This window comes from Haliotis rubra, unplaced genomic scaffold (genome assembly GCF_003918875.1).
Source record: "Haliotis rubra isolate DU_JTF1 unplaced genomic scaffold, ASM391887v1 Scf397, whole genome shotgun sequence".
In the NCBI taxonomy this organism is placed as follows: Eukaryota; Metazoa; Mollusca; class Gastropoda; order Lepetellida; family Haliotidae; genus Haliotis; species Haliotis rubra.
The window spans coordinates 518,624-544,000 of NW_025767076.1; the positions used below are offsets into that span (position 1 = coordinate 518,624).

At 41.8% G+C, this 25,377-nt stretch overlaps 1 protein-coding gene across 1 annotated transcript in view; it reads right to left on the minus strand.

The window, feature by feature from the left end:
- Positions 1-21,960, minus strand: part of LOC124286953 (probable ATP-dependent RNA helicase DHX37) — a 39,936-nt gene extending 17,976 nt beyond the window's left edge. The window contains exons 1-17 of the mRNA XM_046723410.1: positions 21,809-21,960; positions 20,665-20,859; positions 19,415-19,515; positions 16,044-16,434; positions 15,463-15,611; positions 14,536-14,628; positions 7,610-7,706; positions 7,205-7,318; positions 6,577-6,678; positions 6,095-6,178; positions 4,631-4,751; positions 3,289-3,388; positions 2,312-2,408; positions 2,038-2,118; positions 1,353-1,462; positions 786-908; positions 492-588 (exon numbers count right to left, since the gene is read on the minus strand). Of these exons, the coding sequence (XP_046579366.1) occupies positions 492-588; positions 786-908; positions 1,353-1,462; positions 2,038-2,118; positions 2,312-2,408; positions 3,289-3,388; positions 4,631-4,751; positions 6,095-6,178; positions 6,577-6,678; positions 7,205-7,318; positions 7,610-7,706; positions 14,536-14,628; positions 15,463-15,611; positions 16,044-16,434; positions 19,415-19,515; positions 20,665-20,859; positions 21,809-21,889 (2,136 nt within the window). The 5' untranslated portion in view covers positions 21,890-21,960. The remainder of the gene's footprint in view (positions 1-491; positions 589-785; positions 909-1,352; positions 1,463-2,037; positions 2,119-2,311; positions 2,409-3,288; positions 3,389-4,630; positions 4,752-6,094; positions 6,179-6,576; positions 6,679-7,204; positions 7,319-7,609; positions 7,707-14,535; positions 14,629-15,462; positions 15,612-16,043; positions 16,435-19,414; positions 19,516-20,664; positions 20,860-21,808) is intronic.
- Positions 21,961-25,377: the final 3,417 nt, after the last annotated feature.

Consider the following 25,377-nt stretch of genomic DNA (forward strand, 5'->3'; position numbering starts at 1 on the left):
TAAAAAGAAAGAAGAGGAATGGCCATGTTTACAACATGGCTGCCTTGGACCAAACACATCATGACATACGCTCAGGGTACTTTTAGTCAGGTGAGCTAAAATTAAGACTGGATGCAACCAGTGTCCACCGACAGTCCCTTTGGAAACAAATAATAGAGTATGGATGTTGGAATGATTGAACTAATGAAATCAGAGGATTTAAGATTTATCTGATGCTTTTGTTAAATAACAGCAATATTCCAACAATCCATGGTATATGTTTTCACTCCGTCACCCAGTGATTCCACCCAGGAAAGCCCCCTCTATAACAAGGCACAACACACATCTTGTGATGTATATGCTGCTGGGACAGTACTTGCCCTGTGCATCTCAGTTAATGTGTCACCGAGAGTCCTCTCAGGATTCTCAAATGTACGGAACAAATTAGACTATGTCTTACTATGCACACCCTTTATTCTCTCCTGATTCCAAAATCCCCTCACGAATCTTACCTTCATTTGAAGAATAAGATCATCTACTGGACGCCGAGAAATTTCAGGAGGAGCAAATTTCTCAAAATCATCATTGAAGACTGCAGAGGAATACAACCTGAGAGACAGGTAAACATGTCATGTGTTGACAACTTCATATCATAAACACATACAATGGCATGCATTACAGGCAAAATATACCAGGGTGTAGTTCCCGGGCAACATTACAAACTCTGCTTGTTGGTCACTGGACTACAAATGACTACAATCAACACGGCTTCCTGCTTTCAAGTGTTCAAGACGCTCACACAGTACCTATAGCAATGACCTGCACCAACACGCCCAGCACGACCTGCTCTCTGATTGGCTGCTGCTTTAGATGTCCACGTGACCCGAAATGTTGACACGCCAGTAACCTTGTCATAAAACTTGGTTTTTTGTCTGAATAAAAGATGGAGAAAACGTTTTCAAACACATTCCTGCTCTTAAATTACACTTGTCTTCAGTGGCCATCTAAGGGAGGTGATTGTCCTCCACAAAGTCAATGAAGGGCTACGACTGTCCATAGCCTGTTCCACAAAGTCCATGAAGGGCTACGATTGTCCATATCCCTGTTCTACAGTCACACAGTGCTCTCTGGTCTCTACTGTTTTGTCTGAAGCCTGATTCCACAAAAGCAAATATATTATCAGGTTGACATTATTACCACATCGGAAAAAGGGGAGCTTTAATTAATATAAGAAAATATGGTAAGCATTAACATATTTATTACACTAAGTAGAGCTTTATCGACTGTACGTGGGTGTCCACAAACAGCCATAATCCCAGAGTGCTGGAATGAAGAGACACTACACTAAAGAATCCATGATGGTCATGACACCTACCTTTCCTGTGTCCACCACATACTTGATGTTGGGGATGGTGAGTGACGTTTCAGCAACATTGGTGGCGACCACACACAGCCGACATCCTTCAGGGGGAGGATCAAACACCTGAGGAGCAGGTAATCTTATTGTAACATCCAGTTAAAATACCCATCCATAAACATGTAATGTTTCACCTTAGGCAAGTGAGTTTGTTCAAAATTGTCTCAGTTCACCCAGCAGGAAAATGGGTACCCGGTGGAAAAAAGTCATATGACTATAACCTTCTAGCGCCTAATAGGCAGCTTGGGTTATCCGGGGTAATAATGTGCTGTGCCTTGACTGTTAGCGCTATGAGCATACCTAGTGTGGAGTTTGGCGCTATATAAATGGACACATTATTATTATTAATGTTTAATGACTATTCCCCTGGTATCCTTTCAAGTCCACAACTGGCAAGGGTGGCATCATAATAAGTTGCCTCCCTTAGATGAGTCAGGTACCAATGGTTACGAGTACTGATTGTGTTCCTAGAACAACAGTTGACAGTGTAATCAGTGAGCACACCATGGGTCCATGATGATACACTAGCAGCCAGACCACAGGTCAGGACTGTCTGACAATGACCATCACTAGACTCTTCCAACTGGATAGCTCTCTAGTTGCCTATAGAGACATTGATGTGGTGACCTTGACCTCCTCACCTTGACCTGCTTGTCACTGGAGAGAAGGGAGTACAGGGGCAGAACGTACATTGGGTCAGGAGAACTCCCGGCGTCAGCTTCCTGGAACACAGACACACACCATCATCAGTTGGGATAACTCTCAGTCATGATAGCCAGAAGGGAGACTGTTGACATGGTAACATCAAACCAGCTCTCATGAACATAAGAATAGTCTTTGCTGTATGTCTGGTTGACGCCATAGAGAATACAAAGTCCCACTAGCAGTATTACGATGGGGAGTGAGTGGACTGACCTGGTCAGAGAGATCCTCTACATCGTCCAGCCGAACCTCCTCCTCAGAGTCCGGCTCTCCATATTCCACCTCCTCATCTTCTGGCACCACCGAGTAGCTGACAAAGCAAACATACCAAATAATTTACACTTCAGTCTGGTATCTTCCAACTGTACAACACCTTCTGATACAGAATTAACACTACATGTGTTTTATTATAAATAATTTGAAATATTCAGAAAGTTAACTAAACTGAAAAATGTTGAGCTGATTGATTTCATGTGTAGTACAATGGTTTATGGTTATTATGACTCACACCTGTCAGCAACCGTTTCACCTACAGTCCATATTCTGGACACCAAGCTTTTTTGGCACTTGAGCCCAATAAAGTCTGCAAAAACTGATGCTTTCAGATTGTATCCCTGTCAGGTTTCTTAGTTCAACATAACTTATACGGTAACATTGGATCCCAAAATAACTGATACTGTTAGCTTGTAACCCCATGGGTTCTTTGGGTCAACCCAGTTGATACTTAAAAGGATTTATTATTATTATAGGATATTATAGCGCACATATCCACGTAACCAGTACATGCGCTGGAGTGTTCCCTTGATCAACGGATGTTTATTTTTCTGGAATTATTTTAACCTACTCAACTCCCTGGGGAGTATTCAACTCATGGTGCCTGTTAGGTGCAGCAACTTATCACTCAGCCTCATCCTCACAAGGTACCCAATTGCAGCTGGGTGGACTAATTTGTCCACTGATACTGCACTTTACAATACCCTCAACAAGATGTCTGCATGTGTCTTTTAAGTGTACAGGGTTGTGTACTGCACACTAGGGGTTGTGACAATACTCTAAGAGCCTGCAAGTAATGCTAGCTCCAAGGTTTTTACACCCAGTCACAAGTGGGGATCGATCCAGGTACCTTTCACTTACTAGCGCAGCGCCTTAGACAGCTTGCCCACCATGCCCAACGGATCTGAGTGACTTACTTGTCTAGATTAACTTTCGGCAGGTTCACTTTTTCTTTTGTTTTCTTATTTTCTTTCTTCTGCTTTCGAAGTTCTGCTTTGGTTGGTTTCTTCTGCACAGCTGTAACAAAAACTACATGACTGCTGAACATCGTAACACAATTTGTGTTCTAAGCAGCTTAAATAATCTTCATGTTTCTTGAATAGTGCTATCTATGCAAACAACTAGCAACCTAGCACAATCCCAAGCCCACCATCATGGTTGAGTAAGAGCCATAATAAGTTTCATCTTTTCAGTCTAATTCAAGGCTGAATCAAGACTACAGTTTAAAATATCACAAAAATATATTTTGAGACCAGCTATATACAGTGGAAGCCCTCTAAAACCGGCCGGTATAGAGGGCGTGCCAGTTTAGAGAACTTTTCCTTTTTCAAACTGAGAATGATATTTCGCAGTTAAGGACTTCTTCACTAGGCGCATATCCATCAATCAAAGTCAAGACGCAGGACTTAAACTTGTCAACATCACTATGGCACTGGCACTTTCACCACTCACTTTGAACTGTTTGATGTCGTATCGTGTCTTCCAGTGTGCCAGCCGACCATCTGATGCCTTAAACCGTTGACATTTAATTCTGAAGCAAACTGAATAGCTTTCTCGTTCAAAATAGGGCCAGAAATTAATTTTTAATACAAGTGACATGTGTCACTCACCAATTTACCTCACCTACTTAGGCCTAATCCCTATACATACTCCTTTCATCAGGCAACATCAATTAGCTTAATGTTGATGTGTCCACTGTGTTGTTAATACACGTTCAGCCAATCAGCAGGAGACCCAGAGACCGGATGCCAGTTTAGAGAAGGTTAATTATGAACAGTCAATTGGGCGGTCTATGTTGTGCCGAAATACAGAATAGACTGACGCTGGATTAGAGGGCGTGTAAATGATCATAAATAGACTAGCTTCTGCCGGGACCAAATTCTAGTGTCGATATTGAGACCATGCTGGATTGGAGGGCTGCCGGTTTAGAGGGCTTCCACTGTATGTATTAAATTTTGTTACATACTCATTGTAAGGTTAACAATATAGGGCTATATATATCCCTCAAACTGAGATTGACCAATCAGAGAGCAGAATTACTAACCCCATACGAGATGATATATCATCAGTTAATATCCACAATGGTTGTTACTGACATAATATGAGACCATATTAGTAACAACCTTCTTTGGATTTTCAGCAGCCACCTCAGCCCTTGTCATGTCACTAACCTGAGCACTGCATTATGCATGAAGGATAGTCTCCCTCAATAACTGTATCTACAGGATAACGGACTCAGTTGTCCTCCAATACACTCACCTTCTCCAGCCGCATAAGGAAACGTGTTGCGGAGCTTCTTGCACAGTGTATGTACTTCTTGTTGCCCTGTCACAAACACCAAAATTCCCCCACTTGGCAGCTGCCGGTGAATCTTGCATACCTGGCAACAAACAAAACCTTCGTTAGGAAATCCCCACACCTGTGCCCCGACCTGGTGCTTGTTACCATAGATGAACATTGAGGTTAATGTTTGACTTGACTAGACATAACACACAACCAAGGAGGTTAATGTTTGACATATACACTTGTCACAACAGACAGTCAAACAGACTAATATTTGACTTCTACAAGTGTCACAACATACAATTAACCATGTACACTTGTCACAACATACAATCAACCATGTACACTTGTCACAACATACAATCAACCATGTACACTTGTCACAACATACAATCAACCAGGTACACTCAGAGGCCCAGATAAGCTGCGTATCCGGGTAAAATACGCATATAAAATTTCCAATTACGCATTGAAAAATAATTGTTGCATACCAATTACGCATTTTAAATGTTAGATACGCAAAAAGTTTAAAACAAATGCGTACGGAATGCATTTATAAAAATCGCTTGCGTAATGGAAAAGACATCGATTGCTATCAAGTTGTACTGTTAGTATAGGACAAGTGTTGTACTGTCAGTATAGGATGAATGATTTTTTATGAAATCATTTCCATTATATTTAAGTTGGTTTTGATTAGGTATGACATAAGGCAGAACATACCTGCTTAGTAAACTTACTCAATGACATAATACTTAGGTGAGTAAAATGACTGAAATACGCGCATATTTGAAAGCAACGGAAAATGAAATACCCACTCAACCTTCATAATACCGACACCAAAAAAATACAGTGGGTACAGTACCCACATGAGCTAAATCTTATCTGGAGCTCTGTACACTTGTCACAACAGACATCCAAACATGTTACTATTGCATGTCCTCATATTCTGACGGCTTGGTCTGTCTGGCCCAAAACTGATCATTTATAACACTTGAACATTCCGGACATTTCATTTATCAAAATTTAGTTTTACACCGCACTCTCAGCAATATTCCAGCTATATGGCGGCGGTCTGTAAATAATCAAGTCTGGACCAGACAATCCAGTGATCAACAGCATGAGCATCGATCTGCGCAATTGGGAACCGATGACATGTGTCAAACAAGCCAGCGAGCCTGACCACCCGATCCCGTTACGACAAGCATGGGTTAATGAAGATTCATTCTAACCCGGACCTACACGGGTCTCACTGCCTTAGAAAGAAGTCAGATCAAACATGGTTGGTTTAAGGTATCATCTCATCCACAATGAATTTATCAGTCAGTGAGTTTACTTCTTAACTTCCTTATGTTAGAAGTAACAAAACCAACTGTTTCAACAACATGTACAATAGTCCATCATATTACTTGTTGATACCTGTGTTTCACGTAAGGTACCCACCTTCCTGTATGCATCGGCAAGGTAGTCATCCAGTGGTGTTCGTTTGTTGAAATGTATCGTCACAGGAAACTGTCTCGACTCAACCTGGGCAAAATGAGAAAAGGAAGCATGGGAAAGTGTGTGATTCATCTGCTGTGACAAATCATTTATTCTGTAATTTTGGGAAGGGGTTTGGGTTAAAATAACTAGTTTTTCTCTCTTTTGCACTTGAAACTTTTGGAATCATTGCCAAAATGAATGAAACATACTGATGTTTCTGATTTGATGTAAAACCTCCTAAGTCCATGACACAAGATGACCTTGTACTATATGTTCGTGCTGCCTTTGTCTATAGTTCCAGATGAAATCAGCCTGTCAAACACTTGCTTATTTCAAATTTGCACTAATTCTTTTTGAACCTAGAAAATCACACTGTATGACAGTCTTACTCAAGGCCAAAGTGAATAAGGAAAATGAATCAGTCCTAAGCTTTAGTCTCCTACCTTGATGACTGGTGGTGTGACCTTGAACAGCCTCTTGTTTTCAGTGAAGTCCTCGACTCGCAGTGTGGCAGACATGATGATCAGCTTCAGCGGGTTCCCTCTCTGAAACCATGTGACATTCAAACATCTGTCAGGTACAATACATGCAGCAGATCCTTAATCCTACATTTCAAATCAAAGAAAAGCTGTGTGAGACATGGATATTAGAAGAGTAGAGAAGTGCAGATTTAACCTTTGTTCAGAGAGAGAGAGTGAAAGAGAGGGGGAGAAAAAGAGGGATGGAGGGAGAGAGAGAGACAGAGGGGGAGAGAGGGAGGCAGAGAGGGGGAGGGAGAGGGGAGAGAGAGAGAGAAATATAACTTATAACTTGATGTAAGTTCATAAGTTTATTACATACATACCATAACATTAATTATAGACAGTAAGTATTGTGTTTGAGCACTATATTATGTCTGTTTCATTATCAAGCATTACACCAACCTCATCACATAAGCCTAATCAAAGTAGGACAGTGAATCTCATTCACAGAAGAATTATGACACGTCAAAAATATGTTAATTTGTTACAGTCTGAAATTAGGAAATGGCTTCAAAATTAGTATTGGTAGTAGACAAGTCAGGCCGAATACCTTCTCTCTGAGGGGTACTATCCTTGACAGCAAGCCAATGAGGATGTCTGTGAACACACTCCTCTCGTGGGCCTCATCTACTATAATCACACTGTACTTGCTCAGCAAGAAGTCCTGTTAAAAAGCATGAACACAAAACATGATTCATGTACACAGTGAAGAGAGTAAGTCCAGATTCCTACTGAACACAACAGGACAGCAAAGTGCAGGAGGAATCACCTTGCAGCTAAGCATGCGTTCTATGCATAAGACTGCATATTTGTTACTTGCTAACCACAATTCCTGGAGCGTTTCTGGAAAGTCTTGGGTGTGTGCAGTCAAATATTATAAACATTAGGTGAACAAACATATGGCAGCAAACGGTAAACAAAAAAGGAAAATAAATAAATTTATGTCTCTATGTACCTTCTGAACTTCTTTAAGGAGAACACCATCAGTCTGGAACTTTATTACAGTGTCATCTGTAACATTGCCCTCATACCGAATCTGGTACGACACTTCTCTGCCAAAGATAAATACGATGTTAATGAGGTGATTAACAATGGTCAACTTTCCTTTGTGATCATAAGGATTAATATTGAAAATTTTAACTATAAATTGTATATTTACAGACTTATCCTATCTCACGGTATGCACTTCTCTCTCTTGATTCGACACTGAGTGGAACGATGTAACTTTTTTCTCCCTAGCCTCTCTTGTCCATCCGCCCAAGCACTCCATGCTACTCTCATTATAAGACAGCTTCCTAGTTGCCATGCAAAGCATGCGGCATGCTCCACTAGCTACCCACGTGACTATCTCAGAATCATCATTCTCATTCTTGGAGCCACTGGAATATCAATCTTGGAGAAACTGCATAGCGGGGAGGTTGGGCAGGAATCCTTCGCGTGAGATAGGATAAGTATATAAATATACAATTTATAGTTAAAATGTTCAAATTTTTAAACTTATCCTTTCTCATGGCGGGACGCAGATACCCTACGTCTTGACAGCGTGAACAGGAGAACTGTGTAGACTGGAAACAACCATAGATAGGGATGCACAAGGGAGGCCTGTTACTACTAGCGCAACTCCTATGCTTGTAACGAGTTCCCCTGAACTCCTTACTTAGCACAACGTCTCCCAGGGAGATGGGAGCTCCCGAGCGATGTGGTGTTCAGCTGCAACCTCCGAAGAACAGAAGGACGCAGCTCAGCGAGAAAGGATGTCACTTTGCCGCGATTTTCAAGGTACCCCCATAAATTAAAGTCATAGACAATAATCGGGACAGCCCCTGCTTCGAGAGAAGACCCCCACAGACACCAACCAGGGGCGGGTGAAAAAGAAGCACAACTCAGAAAACTTGCAGTTTTAACATTCAGTTCCAGTCAACATAAAATTGACCCTCACTCCTTTACATAAGCTTAGTCAAAGGATGAGCCTGGCAACTTCGGAGTCGGAACGAAATCCACTGGAATTCGGGAGTGACACACTTCACTGATGTAATTGCTTCGAAAAGTAGAGGTCAGGAAACGTGAAATGTCGAACCCTTCCACATTGTGATACAGAATCGTGCTCCAGATTCGTCGAACCACCGAGGCGGTAGTATCTCCGTGTCTTAGTATAAAACTAAGTGAAGTAGTTCTAACCCAAAAGCAATCAAAACATAAGGCAGACATTCAGTTCAGACATATATTCAGGAAAATACAGGGAAACAGCAACCTCATGGGATCATCCCCTATCTGCGTTGTTGGGCCGTAGACAGCTGTTGTGCGAGAACAAGGGGTCCAAACTGGTACAGGCCTTGGACATCCTTGACTGAGAGGTCCCGAAGGTAGTGGGACGAGAAGACCTAGTCAGATTGCCAAAAGCATTCTTCCATAATGGCGTGGAGAGAACAGTTACTATGCAGAGCCATAGTAGACACTAAAACCCGTGTCTCATGTGGATTGGAAGCTGTCGGGGGTGGTAACCCAGCAAAGGTATAAGCCCGTAAGATGGTGGCCCTCATCCTGAAGGATAAGGTGGTGTGAGACACTTCCGCCCTGGATGTTGAGGACAACAGAATGAAGAGGAGACGGTAGCGATTTTTAGAAGCAGCAAGGAAAATCTTCAAAGCCCTTACAGGGCAAAGCTGCTGGTCTTCATTGTCATGCGGCCCAAGGATCGTGGACAACGGTGGGATGGTAAAAGTACGATCAGGTTGTCCCGGCATCTGATTCTTCGCTACGAAATCCCAGCAGACTTTGCCATGCTTCTTCCGTTGGAACTGGACGTTAACATCCAAAGCATGGAGTTCAGAAATCCAAGCAGCTGTAGCCAAAGCCACAAGGAAGAAAGTCTTGAAGGAGATCTTCTCAAAGTCCTTCTGAGCTAGGGGTTCATAATCCATCGAGGCCAAATGACGCAGCACCACAGATAAATCCCATGCAGGAAGTCTAAATTTCGTAGACTGATCAGCCAACTTTAAGGACCAGGGCAAATACTGAAGCTGAGGAACCGTAGAGACTTTAGAGCCTGTGGTGGTAGCCAGGACCGAGTTGATCGCAGCAAGGTAAGTGGCCAAAGTGGAACCCTTAAGCTTCTTAGGCGACCGCAAATTTGAGGTGACGTAGAAATTGGAGATGTACTGCATCTGGACTTGCAATGTCCCTCAAAACACTTCCACTTCTCATCATAAAGTGAGCGGGTGGAACTCTGTTGAGCAGAGATGTGATGGCCACAGCCACTCTCCGAGAATACCCCTTGGCGATTAAGGACTTCTGCAGATGCACCAAACATGCAGAGGCAGGGTGCGAAGGGATACGTGGCGCCGATCCAAGGGAGGGTGTAACAGTTGTCCCGATCGGGAAGAGGAACTGGGTTTAGGTCTGCGAGCTGTGCGAGATCGACAAACCAACTCCTGACTGGCCAGTAAGGCGCAACCAAAAGCAGTAGAATCTGTCTGGTCGACCGGAGTTTCAGGATTACTCTGGGTAGAAGAGCTGGAGGGGGGAAGGCGTAAGCCTGGGCGTCGAGATCCCACGCTAGTTGGTCTGGTATCAGCGAGACAAACTTCGGGAGCTTATGATTGAACTGCATGGCAAATAGGTCCACTTGGGGCCTTGATAACGGGAAGACTAGCTCCCGAAAGATCTGTGGGTTCAATTGCCACTCCATGGGAGCCGGCTGATCGGAACGGGACAGCGCATCTGAAATGACATTCCTGACTCTGGGAATGTGTCTGGCTCGAGTATCGATGGAAGTTGATTAGATGGAAGAAACGAAACGCCACCTCAAGAAGGTTCACTCAACCTGTCGACCCGAGATGGTTGATGTACCAGACGACCGTGGAGTTGTCTGTCTGGATCAGCAGGGAAGACCCCCGAAGTTCCGTCACCCAATGCTGAATGGCGAGAAGAACCGCCAAGAACTCGAGTTCTTTGATGTGCAATCCCCATCCTGCGGACGACCACAGCCCGGCCGTCTGATGATGAAGAAAGTGAGCCCCCCAACCTTTGAAAGACGCGTCGAACAAGTGGTGCGTTAGAATGAACGGCATCTAACAAACTCTGGCGCAAACGTTCTGTTCTACAAACCACCACTAAAGAAGAGGACGTTAGGGTTCGGGAAGACGAATCAACTCCTTGAGATTCTCTGAGACGAGATACGGCCACAGGAAGCGTTGCAACGGATGCAGTTGCAATTGTCCCCGCTGTGTAAATGCCTGTGCCGATGCCAAGAGGCCCAAAAGTTCCTGCCACTGCCGTAAGGTCCTGGCCTGCAACAGTACTAACAGAACTAGACGTTGTATTTTCAGCCATCTGTCCTGGGGGACAAAAATCAGGCCCTGATGCGTGTTGAAAGTTGCCCCGATGAATTGAAGTGTCTGGGTCGGTGTGAGTTCTGACTTCACAGCGTTTAACTGTTAACCCAGCTGCCGGAGAAGCTTCATAATGAACTCAAACTGATGTAGAAGAATGACTGGGTCTGTCTGTGCGTGAATGCAGTCGTCTATGTAACTTTCGGAACACGACCCCGTGGAGATGAAGAAACCTGGTGATCGGCTTGGAGATCCTGGTAAATAGCCACGGGGCCGTGGAAATTCCAAAAGGCAGGACGGCCCATTGATAATGGATCCTTTGGAACACAAATTGGAAGAATTTCCGAGAATCTGGATGAATGGGCACATGAAGATATGCATCCTGAAGGTCAAGGCTGACAAGAAAATCTCCTTTCTTCAGGATGGTGCGAAGCAGGATGATTGATACCATCCTGAAGTGAGGCGGGCGGTGGAGACAGTGGGCATTGAAAAGTTTCATGTTGAAAATTAGTCTTACTTTTGTGGAGATTTTCTTGGGAACCAGAAAAATGGGGGAACGGAACCCCGGAGTGCTGGGCACCTGACCGAGAGACTGGACTGCACATTTTGCTACGAGCGTACCTATGGTGGAGCGAAGAAACTAGACCTGGTCCGGGCGGCTAACTGCGATGTACTGGATGCACTGTCAGAGGCGGGTGTCCGATGACTGGAAGTTGATAGCCTTTGGAGAGGAGGTCGGTCACAAAGGGATCATCTAGGATGGTCCAATTGGGAGCGAACCTCCCTAATCTCCCGCCCACTTGTTTCCACGAGTCACTGCTTGGGTACCCCACTCCCAACCCCCGAGTCGGACTTGGGAGGACGTCTTAGCTTGGGACGACTGGCCACAAAGTGTTTGGACATCTTCATCCACCGAAGAGACAGTAGACAACGACTGGAACCCAAGGGAGTGAGCCGCCGCTAAGGAAAATCTAGGCGAAGACAGGCCGTCCTTAATCCTCTTAAGGCTTTTAAAGGCATGATCCAAGGACATAGCTAGATGAGCAATACAAGGTCGTGGTGGAAGGGTAATAGACGCCAAGTCCCCTTGTCTCATGGAGAAGGAATGCGCTTAGTCCTCCGGGTTCCGCGGCATAGGGAGACAGAGTTTCTCATCTATCCAAGCTAAGATTTGAGGTTCGTCGACAAAATCCAACCTTCCCCCTGGGGAATCCACATTTGAATGTGCCGGAGACGGAGGATCCGGTGGAACACCAGGACCACTCCCCGTCGATTGAGCAGACTGTTGCTGATTCCAAGCAGTGGTAATAGCGATCAACATCGCTGCCAGATCTGGGGGAGGAGTTGTTTCCTGCGCAGGAGTCCAGGAATCTGGTACAATCTGAGTAGAGAGACACGAGGAGGCAGGAGCCCTACGATAGGCAGCGGTCGATCATGTAGGAGATCTAGGTTGATGGGTCGAATGCACAGAACTGGAAGTCCCATGATGATGGGAAGACACAGTCCGAGGAAGTGACTTCGAGCGGAGAACTGATCTCAACGAAGTTGTTGAAGGCGTGCGTTTAGTTGAATGTGAACGAGTCGAAGAGTGGCATCTCGGTGGTGAACTAGACCTACCAGGTCTATTCAGTGAACAAATCCGAAGAATAATAGGAGACTGGTCCAAACGACTCGGTAAAAGCCGCGTCAGTGCTGAGGAGATGTGACTGTAAGAGCCAACAGAGTTTGGGAAGTACTCAGAGGCAGATGATCCGGGAGAAGGGCGTTCCGCTGAATACCGATTGGAGGAAAGACCTTTCGGTGAAAGTCGATTCACCACATGCCATTTCGGTGAAGTCTGATGCAAAGTATGCTGTTTTGACAAACGTTGTTTCGACAAAGTCCGTTTCGGTGAACCTGTTTGGAAGACGACCGGTCCGATGAATGTTGGTGAGTAGACTGCCGGTCTGACGAAAACTGGTTCGACGAATGCTGTTTCGGCGAAGGTAGTCGTTCCGGTGAAAGTCGAGGTGGAGGGGTGAGGTGGGGCGAGGCGCGATCCGGTGAACTGGGATTTGACAAACCGGCAGGCTTCGGCGAAGTGGAAGACCGAGGTAGCTGGACCCAGGAGACAACACTTCTATTCACCGTATGGGAAGTAGATGGTGAAGCAACCACTGGCAACCATTTTGGCGAGGTAGACCGATTCCTGTCACTGCTGGAAGAACGACAAGATCGAGAATGGCTACGGCGAATGCAATCTGGACAGTCAGGCGTAGAGACCAGCTGATTCTTGTCCGAAACAGATAAGCCTTGATAACTGGTCCGAGCAGTGAGATGCAGAGAGCGTAGTTCGAAGGTCCCGCTGTGCAGAAGTATCCTGAGGGGTGGAAGCAGTCTCGACAACCACTACCCGGGATGTGGTCCAAGACGAAGGACTCGGGCTGGAATGTTGAGAGCCAAGCAGTTTCCGAAGGTCTTCAGATAAATAAGACAAGAGTGATGACACTCTCATAAAATCCTCTTCATTCGAGGGAGGGGACTGTGACCAACGAGCAGATAAAGTAGGACGCTTAAACTTGCCTTTCTTGGTGGGACTGGGTCCGTCTAGCGAAGCTGCATAATGGGCTCTGTCAGCTACATGTCGAGCGCAAGCCCTACTGTAATCTCCAAAAGCCTCGCAAGGTAAGATCCTTGCATTTCTTGCAACGAGTTTCCCATTTACATTGTCCCACACAATCAACACATAACGCATGTGGATCACTCGCAGAGAACACCTTATTACACTGCGAACATATCTTTCTCTTTTTAGGCTGGTCAGCCTTCCCCATGTTGTAGACTAATGTTGAAAACGTTGGGTAAAGCAAAACGTTCACACTCATGTGCGACAAGAAGGAGAATGATGACTCAGAGACAGTCACGTGGGTAGCTAGTGGAGCATGCTGCATGCTTTGCATGACAACTAGGAAGCTGTCTTATAATGAGATTAGCATGGAGTGCTTGGGCGGATGGACAAGAGAGGCCTAGGGAGAAAAAAGTTACATCGTTCCACTCAGTGTCGAATCAAGAGAGAGAAGTGCATACCGTGAGATAGGATAAGTTTAAATATATACAAATATCAACATACAAATATCTACAACAGGTTACTCCTCTTCCACAGAGCGATCGTAGCGCTACAATTATAGCAAGTCTATGTACTACTATGGGAGGTACATCACCTTCATGCTACAATCGCTTCGTGGAACGACCCCTGGTAGAACAGCAGTAAACTGATTCTGTAGTGTTTCTGCTTATTGTCCGGTGTGGCTCGGTTTATGTTGTATTCTCCGGCTATTAAATAGCAGCGGAAATGTATCTGCGCATGGGCAGATAGAATGCCCCATCAAGTAAAGTGTGGGAGCTTTGAAAGCGTGCTGTTGTTTTTCTCGACATTATGAGCCTTAAATGGGTACACACTTAGTGGTAACACTTGTTCATGACCAGTTCCTCAGGGATTCCCACATTGCACAAATGTCAACAAAGAGTGCTCAGCAAAAAACATCAAAAGTCATTAGAAAAATTCCAGGTTTACCTTGATGTGAGATTCATTTCCATGGCAACACGTTTGGACATACTTATTGCAGCAACTCTCCTTGGCTCAGTGACACCAATGATACCACGGCCACTGGAAAGAAATAGGAACATGTGAGTGAATATCTTCTCTCTCAGTCAGATGTGTACCTGTGAAGGTCCAGGATAGAAATGATCTTCACTAACCCATGCTTGTCATAAGAGCCGACTAACCAGATCGGGTGGTCAGGCTCGCTGACTTGGTTGACACATGTTATCGGTTCCCCGCTGCACCGACCGATGCTCATGCTGTTGATCACTTGATTGTCTGGTCCGGACTTGATTATTTACAGACTGCCGCCATATAGCTGGAATATTGCTGAGTGCGGCGTAAAACTTAACTCACTCACTCACTCAGATGTGTAGAGGTGGAATAAGGGAGATAACTCATCATCTTGATTTTAAGAGCGAATCATAAATTATGGTTAAGACGTCAAGAAAAGAAAGTGGTTGAAAATGTCAAAGTCCTAACTATATACATGAAAATCCCCACACACTGAGAGCATCCTGCCTCATACAGAAACACATAGCTCTTGGTTATTTGTAAAATCTTAGTTCTCGGTTGGTTGTGAAATAATTTCCTACTCAACAATGCTCTACCATGTTGTCCAGTAACAGCAGTCATGGGGAACACTCCTCAAGTATTTCCAGACAACTGCACTAACTGTTGTAGCAACACTTGGAACCTGCACAGTCTGTGATCCATTTGATTTATTTAGGACTTCCTGATTCTATTGCAAGGATATCAGATCATATGTCAAGAAGTTGAAGTTACACCGATGACACCATACTATATCACTGCATCTCATGGCAGATTAGCTAATACAGCTCAAGGGCAAGGCTACACACATTAATGTCATGAGGAATGTTAGGCCAAGGATCTACTCACTGAGCGTATCCTGCCTCATAGAGGAACTGTGGCACCTGGGTGGTCTTGCCTGACCCCGTCTCTCCACAGATGATGACCACCGGGTGTTCATTAATGGCCTCCATCACAACCTGCTCCTCCGACAGTATGGGGAGCTTCAGCCGCGCCTCCTGGGGAGAAGGAGGACAGCACACTGACCATGACTTGATACTTACAGTTAAATCTGAATAAATCACATTTCAAAGAACCCGACAACAGTAACACTTGCATAATATGAGAATTACAAAGTCTTAAATAAGACAACATGATTTATATCAACAAAGTTGTCTTCAATATCAGTGAATACTGTCACCTTATCTTAACATGTTATTTCCTGTCTGTATATTCACTTGTAATGATACTATAAATAGAGGAACCTCCTTTACTCACTGAACTTTAACATCAATCCTAGCAAATAGGTATTCATGCTAATTTCTGCAGAAAACTTTTCACATTCCAAGCACAGTTTACACATGGAAAACAAAAGTTCAGACATGTCCTGACATATTATATATGAACAGGAATCTGTTTTCGGTACATTCATCTGAAGGTTGATGTTTTACCTGAACCTCTGGCCGTCTGGACAGCAGCACATGTACTGCAGGCCTCCTTTGCTGGTCTGTCTTCACTGGTGGGTCCTTCTTGCCCTCTGGACCAACACACTGTTTAGTCTCTCCTGCAGCCTTCCCACCGACATTCTTCTCCACCACAGATTCCACACCTTCTTTGTCTGACCCATTCCCAGAATCTTCCTCTCCATTTGCCGTCTCTTCCTCTTCCAGCTCCCATTCCTCATCGGTTGAAATGTCAGAAGTGTCCACAGATGACACAGATTCATTTCCTGATAACTCTTCTTCCTCCACCAGACACTTCTTCTGTTTCGTCTTCTTCCCACTTCCACTGATGGTGTTGAGCTTAACTTTCCCCTGGGGCGTTGTCTCTATGTTCACATCACTGAAACCACATGAAGATGCCCAATCAGACACTTTGCTGGTTCAGTAGCTAAGTGTGCAGGATCAACGTGCTGAACAATAAGGACTGGTGAGGTTCTGATCATGAATTATCAAAACCATCATTTTTGTATAAATACATCCGACTTATTTACAGTAGTACCTTAGTGTTGACTGGTCACAATGACACATGGTTAAATAGACCATATATACTGTTCTGTGACTACTGAAACAACGGGTAATACTCCTTGACTGGTCACAATGACACATGGTTAAATAGACCATATATACTGTTCTGTGACTACTGAAACAACGGGTAATACTCCTTGACTGGTCACAATGACACATGGTTAAATAGACCATATATACTGTTCTGTGACTACTGAAACAAAGGGTAATACTCCTTGACTGGTCACAATGACACATGGTTAAATAGACCATATATACTGTTCTGTGACTACTGAAACAACGGGTAATACTCCTTGACTGGTCACAATGACACATGGTTAAATAGACCATATATACTGTTCTGTGACTACTGAAACAACGGGTAATACTCCTTGACTGGTCACAATGACACAAGGTTAAATAGACCATATATACTGTTCTGTGACTACTGAAACAACGGGTAATACTCCTTGACTGGTCACAATGACACAAGGTTAAATAGACCATATATACTGTTCTGTGACTACTGAAACAACGGGTAATACTCCTTGACTGGTCACAATGACACAAGGTTAAATAGACCATACTATATATACTGTGCTGTGACTACTGAAACAACGGGTAATACTCCTTGTAATACTCCTTGACTGGTCAAACAATGACACCATATATACTGTTCTGTGACTACTGACACAACGGGGTAATACTGACTGGTCACAATGACACAAGGTTAAATAGACCATATATACTGTTCTGTGACTACTGAAACAACGGTAATACTCCTTGGTTAAATAGACCATATATACTGTTCTGTGACTACTGAAACAACGGGTAATACTCCTTGACTGGTCACAATGACACAAGGTTATACTGTTCTGTGACTAAATAGACACATATATACTGTTCTGTGACTACTGAAACAACGGGTAATACTCCTTGACATATATACTGTTCTGTGACTACTGACACAACGGGTAATACTCCTTGACTGGTCACTTAAATAGTATCTGTTCTGTGACTACTGAAACACACGGGTAATACTCCTTGACTGGTCACAATGACACAAGGTTAAATAGACCATATATACTGTTCTGTGACTACTGAAACAACGGGTAATACTCCTTGACTGGTCACAATGACACAAGGTTAAATAGACCATATATACTGTTCTGTGACTACTGAAACAACGGGTAATACTCCTTGACTGGTCACAATGACACAAGGTTAAATAGACCATATATACTGTTCTGTGACTACTGACACAACGGGTAATACTCCTTGACTGGTCACAATGACACAAGGTTAAATAGACCATATATACTGTTCTGTGACTACTGAAACAACGGGTAATACTCCTAGCACACAATGTGCCATGTTGACAACCATTTCATGTACATACAAGCACCTGTCACATATCTTATCCTTCAGGAAACAAGTCTTCCAGCACATATGCAGAAGGTATATTTACAAGTGAGTTTGATTTGTTGTAATCAATATTGCTTCTATATACATGATATATGTGTAAGGCTGTTATAATGACGCATGTACTTGAGAGTCAACCTGTACAAGTGGTGACTGCCTCTCATAGCAAGGTGAGAATGTCTGATTTGGTATTTTATGACACTTTGCCTGAAGACTGACAATGATGGACCATACATTTGACACGCGGAATGATTGTACAAACATACATACACATTACAAGGTGCTTGCTCACTTTTGTTTGCTGTAGACAGAACAGCCCAGGGTGTGGTCAGCCCCAATGGTTTGAAAAGTGTTCAAGGGGATTTTATGGGATGCATAATTCATAGTCACTGAGGTTCAACTTAAGAAGACCCATCATAAAAATTCAATTAAGTAGTGTCAAGCACTTCACTAAGTACTGCCAACTGTACCCGCCATGAATGAAAAGATAGACCTATTAAATACCCATTGAGACGAGTCATATGGATGTGGTTGTTGAATTCAAGCTTATGAGTGAGAGAAACTCTGAACTAAGTTAGTGACTGAGAGATAGGGAGTGGTTGCATGGTGCTTAATGCCTCATTCAGCAATATTCCAGCCATGTGGCGGCAGTCTGTAAAAAGTCGAATCTGGACCAGACAATCCAGTGATCAACATCATGAGCAATTGGATGCAATGACATGTGTCAACCAAGTCAGAGAGCCTGACCACTGATCCTGTTTAGCCGCCTCTTACGACAAGCATGGGTTACTGAAGACCAATTCTAACCTGGGTCTTCATGGGTAAATAATGACCCCTCTTCATAGTCTACAACTAATCATGTTAGTTCAATCATGTTTGTTCTTAATGAAATCTGAGCTTAACCGTGGTTACAATTTTCATGATAATCACACTAAGCTCTGGAAAAACTAAAAAACTTAGAATTAGATCATAGTCACTGGTTGCTAAGAGGTAGCACACGTCTCAAAGCAATAATTCATAAGTTTCACACTACATTGTATGTTGGGTATTAACGTGTTGAAAATGTTGAGACAAGATTTAAAACTGACCTGTTACTGGACATGCTAGACATACATAATATGAGAAATGACTTAGCCATGATTTAATGAAGATTGTGACTTACATTCACTTCAAGGTGATTTAAAGGAGTCAGACAGGGATCTCGATCTGCCTGTAGTATTCAGAGATGTGACATTGCATACAGAAAGATGGCTAGCCTTGGACGTCTTGACAGTTTATTCAAACCACATCACTGAATTAAATGGTTACGATAAAGGTTATGAACTGCTAAAACATGACCAAGTACAATGTTCTCTACAGTCATAGTGCTTTTCATCAGCTAATAAAGATCTTACTTCTTGAATTTCTGTGTGTACACTTCAGCGATGCCAGAGAAGAGTTTGGCCTCTTGTGATGAAGCCTGGGCATCTTTCAGCGACTGCAGCAGCTCAGCCCTCTGTAACACATCAACCATATCTCCTACACATTGTACTGCAAATATACAGACTTCTCTCCTTAAAATCAATTTATATTTGTTCCCCTATCAACAATGATCAATCTCTATGCATTCAGGTCATCTTTCTCAACTCATAAGAGAGTTATACCAAGGGTTTTTCTCTCTCAATCGATGTAACTGTATCATAGTTACACTGAATATGCAATGCACACACAATGCAATTTAGAAAGTGGTCAAATGTAACATGTCATAGTTGGGGTTACCGGTACATATTTCGACTGACCATACTGACAATGACGAGGCTAATCATCTGCATATTCATCTTTAGAATGTTCAATATATGACCATGACAACAAAATATTTTCGTCATTCATCTTACACTGCAAGGTGCTTCGTGAAACGAAGCCCAGCATGACACCACAAGTTGTTTCGGTGTACAAACATAAACACATTTCACCATCTCGTCATCTACCAATGGAATATGGGTTCTTTTGGCTTCCCAGGGTATATCAACAGTACACTTGGAGAATAGACAACACTTAACCGGTAAACTCCATATGATGCAACTAATCATATGACTCTGGTATCATTATACACCAGTAATATCTTGTGCATTAGGTACAACACCCCCCTGGATTAGTTGAGAGAGACAGATCACAAAGTCCAATGTTTGTTGCCAGTCTTGAGTCTTCACATTGTAACAAAAAGACAAATCATTAATACGGGCGTTGTGTAAATTTAGAATTGGCTTTCATGATTTTAGAATTCACTATTTACGCAAACCCAATAGAGCTTTTAGTGATGTAAATGAATCCATCTGTAAAAATTGTAATACAGGTAATATTGAAAGTGAATTTCATGTATTATTTGTGTGTACCAAATATTTAGATTTAAGAAGTAAGTATTTATCATTTGTACAAACACCTGTAAGAGATGAACAAACATTGTCCAGTCTGTTAAATTCTAAAAATATTGATATTATCAAATCTATTGCAATTTATTTAAAACACGTGTGCATATAATTGTAGCAAGTGTATTTGTACTATAGGCCTTTAGGCCCGAAATACTGAATAAAAATGAATCTGAATCTGAATCTGAAAAACACAGACAGGGCTGTGGGTACCATGGATTTCATGGATGTGATTATACCTTGGATTTCTTTTCTTTCACTTCTATGACCCGCTGCAACCTTTTCCTCTCCTTCTTGCTGAGTTTTTTCACCCGTGGTGTGTTGTCATTCTTCTTCTTGGTCGATCGTTTCTTACCAGGCAGGACCAGAACATTGCTATCTTCCTCTCTAACAGACACTTTTTCTGCCTTGTCACTTGTTAGATCTAGCTTTATCTGGGAAAATGGAAACAGTTCTTCAAAATAAGTTAAACATACAGTTCTTTTGTAGTCAAACTTGTGTAGCCATGCTTACAGCCCCCGGAAAGAGTTCCTTTCGTTCCCCAATATTGTTCTGTAACATTACCGTGACTGGGGCCCTTATCATATATATCCTTTATATTGTAATTAGCGAGTGAGCGAGTTTGGTTTTTACGCCGCTGTTAGCATTATTCCAGCAACATCACGGCGGGGACACCAGAAATGGGCTTCACACATTGTACCCATGTGGGGAATTGAACCCGGGTCTTTGGCGTGATATATTGTAATTAATTTTGGGGCTTTTAGTTATTTGGGGGAGTTCTCTAGTAATTCTTGTGTTAGGTTTTGTTAATAATTTTAGTATATATTTATTTATAAATATTATTTAGGATAGGGGAACGGGAGGAACTCTTACTCAGCCCCCATACTGCATTCATGAACCTTATGACGAACACATTATCCATTACCTTTTCTATCCCTGATCCATTTCAATGGCTAGTTTAGCTGATGCTACTGAAAATATCTGACCAAAACAATATTAGATTGTCATCAGATTCAGATTGTGAGTTTGTTTCTAAACAGGTGCAGGTTTACTGAATTATGTTATTTATGTGCATATGGTAAATGTAGCCTAATCGTCTTGGACACCCAACACATACCACTGAACAGCTGAGTTAAAAGTTCATCTGTATTAAAGTTAAAAGCTGAAACCTATAATTTGTATAAACTATCCAACCGATATATACGGAAATACTTAAAACGTGACTTATTCTTTTAGACTATGATATTTGTTTAAATATAGAATCAGGCAACGTCTGAAGTCACAGGACTTCTTGACATGCATTACTGCCATTACAATGTAAACATTTCCACCTCTCTGATGTTCACATCGAGCAGTCAGTAGATTATGTTTTCTGATATTTACCTTTTTCTGCTCGCTATGGTCAACAACGATGTTTGACTGTTGTCTAGCCTTCCAGTTGAATTTACGTTTAGATTTCCCCATTAGTAACAATTTAGCAATAGGAACACAACATCATCACAGCTGATTCGGGGAGAAACGTGCTTCCAGGGTGCACGCGGGTAAATAAAGATCAAGAGTGATGTCCCTTAGGTCATCTACACATACTACTCGATAAAACTATAACGCACGACAGTGTGTACGTGTAACCAGGGGAAAGGCTGAGAAGCATTTGTCACAACTCCCCACCATAAAGAGAATTATAAAACTCATCTAAGCATGATATGAGTTTGTCGCAAAAGGTCCTGATACTTTCCTGTGATCATGACTCAACACTAAATTTATGAAGTGGAAAACCTATTGACGCGCGTATAGTTCAATATTGCTCTGAGACTGGCTCCGGCAGAAAATAATGCTTCTCCTGAGTTAGTTGTGTTGTGTTCTGTGAAAACAACAGTCTGTAATGCATAATCCATAACTCAAGCTGAATGGCGACTAGAGCCAGGCATCAAGTATATCTTGATGGCTGCTAAAGAAACAATATCTCATTGTCGGTATACTAATGATTAAAGCTCTCGTATATTTAGAACAATATCCAAATTAATATTTGTCGAAAAATGATCAGCCTATAATCATTTTTTCAGCAGTGCATGTATAACTTCCATATGCACAATTCTAAATATTATTAGACAAACGAGGAAAAAACCCATCTTAAATTGAGATGTGTTTAGTTTGAATGTATTATCTGTAATTTCTGCTACATTTAAGAATCACAAATGACATTTTCTTTTATTGAATGGGCAATTGGAATGGCATTTACTCAAACAAGATCGTTTTCAGCTGTAATGAGCCAAAATACAAATTAAAATTTGTATAAAATCAAGTTTGTCCAGTTTTATTAATTAAAACAATTAAAATTGCTACATGCATCTATTTTCCTTGAACCAATACAATCAGCATTTACTGCTCTATTGTCTTAACATATAGCTATATTAGCTGAAATACAAAAAGAAGTTTCCAAGTTTGGGATAATGGACTTGTCTTTGTAATAGTTTTTGTGTGTATGATTTTAGGTAAAACTACAAATAAGTCTTGATGCTTATTGAAGGGCAAAATGAGTTACGTTCGAACTGCAATCTGACAATAATATAACAAATACTATCTATGAGTGAGTTTAGTTTTACGCCGTCTTTAGCCATATTCCAGCAATATCACGGTGGGGACACCAGAAATGGGCACTATCTAGGAGACATCAAACAGAACAGAATACTGTTTTGTTCTACAGAATACTGTGCAGGGGAAACTTCAAGATCGTCTCTTTTCTCTTTAATAATTTCGACACCTTTAATTTTTGTTATCTTTAATGTTAATAACGCATCAAGAAGGCATTTATTTTATAGAATGGCTCGTGAAAAAAATGTCTACTGTCTCAATAGTTCAACACCGCAATGACTTTAGGTGGTCATTGAATTTGTCATTCACACTTGTGGCGTTCGATTTCTAACAATTTGTAAAACAAATACCTGTATTTTACCAGAATTCACAGGAAATACCTGTCAGTTATGTGTATAAACAATGATCGGTTAAGTACAAAATCTAATTTCAAATCAAAACCAAAGAGTGTGAAGTTTGTGTTAGATCAGACATATTTTTATTTGTATAAGTGGCCTTGAGACTAAAAGTACATGTGTAAAATTATAACAGTGAATTTATGCGCAACCTGTAAATTTGCGAATCATGGGACATCAATAAATCAATAAACACCCATTAACAATTGACATTTTCTTCTCAACCTATGAGGTAAAACACAAGGGCTACTTTAAACAATAATTCAACATTTTGTGGGCAAAGTAGCATACGGAATTTATGTCTTGACGGTTGGCTGTAGAATAACTAAGGCATATATTTTTCTCTCTTTTTTTTCTAAATATTTAGGGCATATAAGTAATACATGTTACTCATCTTCCTGACAAGTTGATGACGTTATTTAAGAAATACAGTTCTCTCTACCACCATGTATTTAAGAAATACAGTGCGCTCTACCACCATGTACAGTGTAATAAAGCACGCTTTCGCCCTGAACTACTATAACGTTATAACGCATGCTTCCGAATGCTTTTTTGCCAAGTTTAATACTTTCTAAGGATAATTACGATTAATCTGAGGCAGAAAACAAACGACGGTACGGTGTCGGTGACCTAAATTAAGAATCCTCGCACAGGGCTAACTGGCGCGCTGTTCTATTGATGTGTCTGACCCCCCCACCCCCCCAACGTTAAAACGAACTTTACCAGAAAAAAACAATTTATGATAAACAGTTTGATGGCGGTTTACGTTCGGATTTAATATCTTCTCCAGGATCTTCTTAGAATTCATTATACCAGTCTTGATGATAAATGTCTTTGCATCTCTGCTAGAATACTTGAATGAAATACTGCGCGTTGCTTACATTTTGAGCCTGCAGAGGATTAGGATTAGTGAAGTGGGAAGTCTTGGGGAGAGTAGTGAGCTTGGGTTCACTACAAGTCAATCTGAATGTTGTATTAAATGGCATTATTTTCATAACAAATGAAAACATTTTAAGTTTAACCATCTGCCAATGGTAAAAAATGTTAGGACTGAAATAACGAAGTCAATGTACGTCTTTATATTTTGTCTTATAATCCTAATTGGTTTATTATCATATTTGTATGCATTTTGAAACTTAATCAAATGCACACGATCTGCTTATACTTAGTGAATTTATAATATGATTGTAATATCTAGACATTTTATAGATGGACAACGTGTATCATATTTCACAAACACGCCCTGAGTGCGACCTAGTGTATGCTGTCTGTCTCATTACACTTCACAGCAAAAAAAATTGATTCTCTTGAATGCCATAACAAATAAATAAAAACAAAATGCAAATATTAAAATTAAAACAGGCTAAAGTTATAGCAACAATATCAGGCTATTACCCTGTTCGGGGAATGTATCCATCAATATCCACATAAAGGAATGAGATGCCATTCATTTGCAGCTGACAAAATATCCTGTTCCATGTCATGTGTCTTTTAACAGTCTAATATGCGAAAAAGTGATCTATCGTTTCAGAATTTTCACATTGGTGTATAGTCCCACTGGTCACCCAAGATAGAACACCTGGCAACTAACTGCATGATGTCTGCCATTCTTTAACAAAGTAATTTAGTTAGCCAATAATGAGCAATCAATCAATGTATTGGCGGTTAATTCTTTGAAGGAAGGACGTTGTTTTTACAAAGAGACTTTACGACAGGGTGTATTCAGTATAGATTAGTAAATCTACATACATAAACACTACCTCTTGACAAATCCGCTGTGCAGGATAAAAGCAATTAATCAATCAGCGTGTTATCGGTTAATCCTTTGATCAATGTTTGTTTTGTAACTCAGCTGATAATTCCTCTTGCTGCACTTCCATGCGCATGTTACATAAGATGTAATACATTTGCTACATCATACTTCAATTTATAATGATGAGTATTTACTCCAGACACAAGAAATGT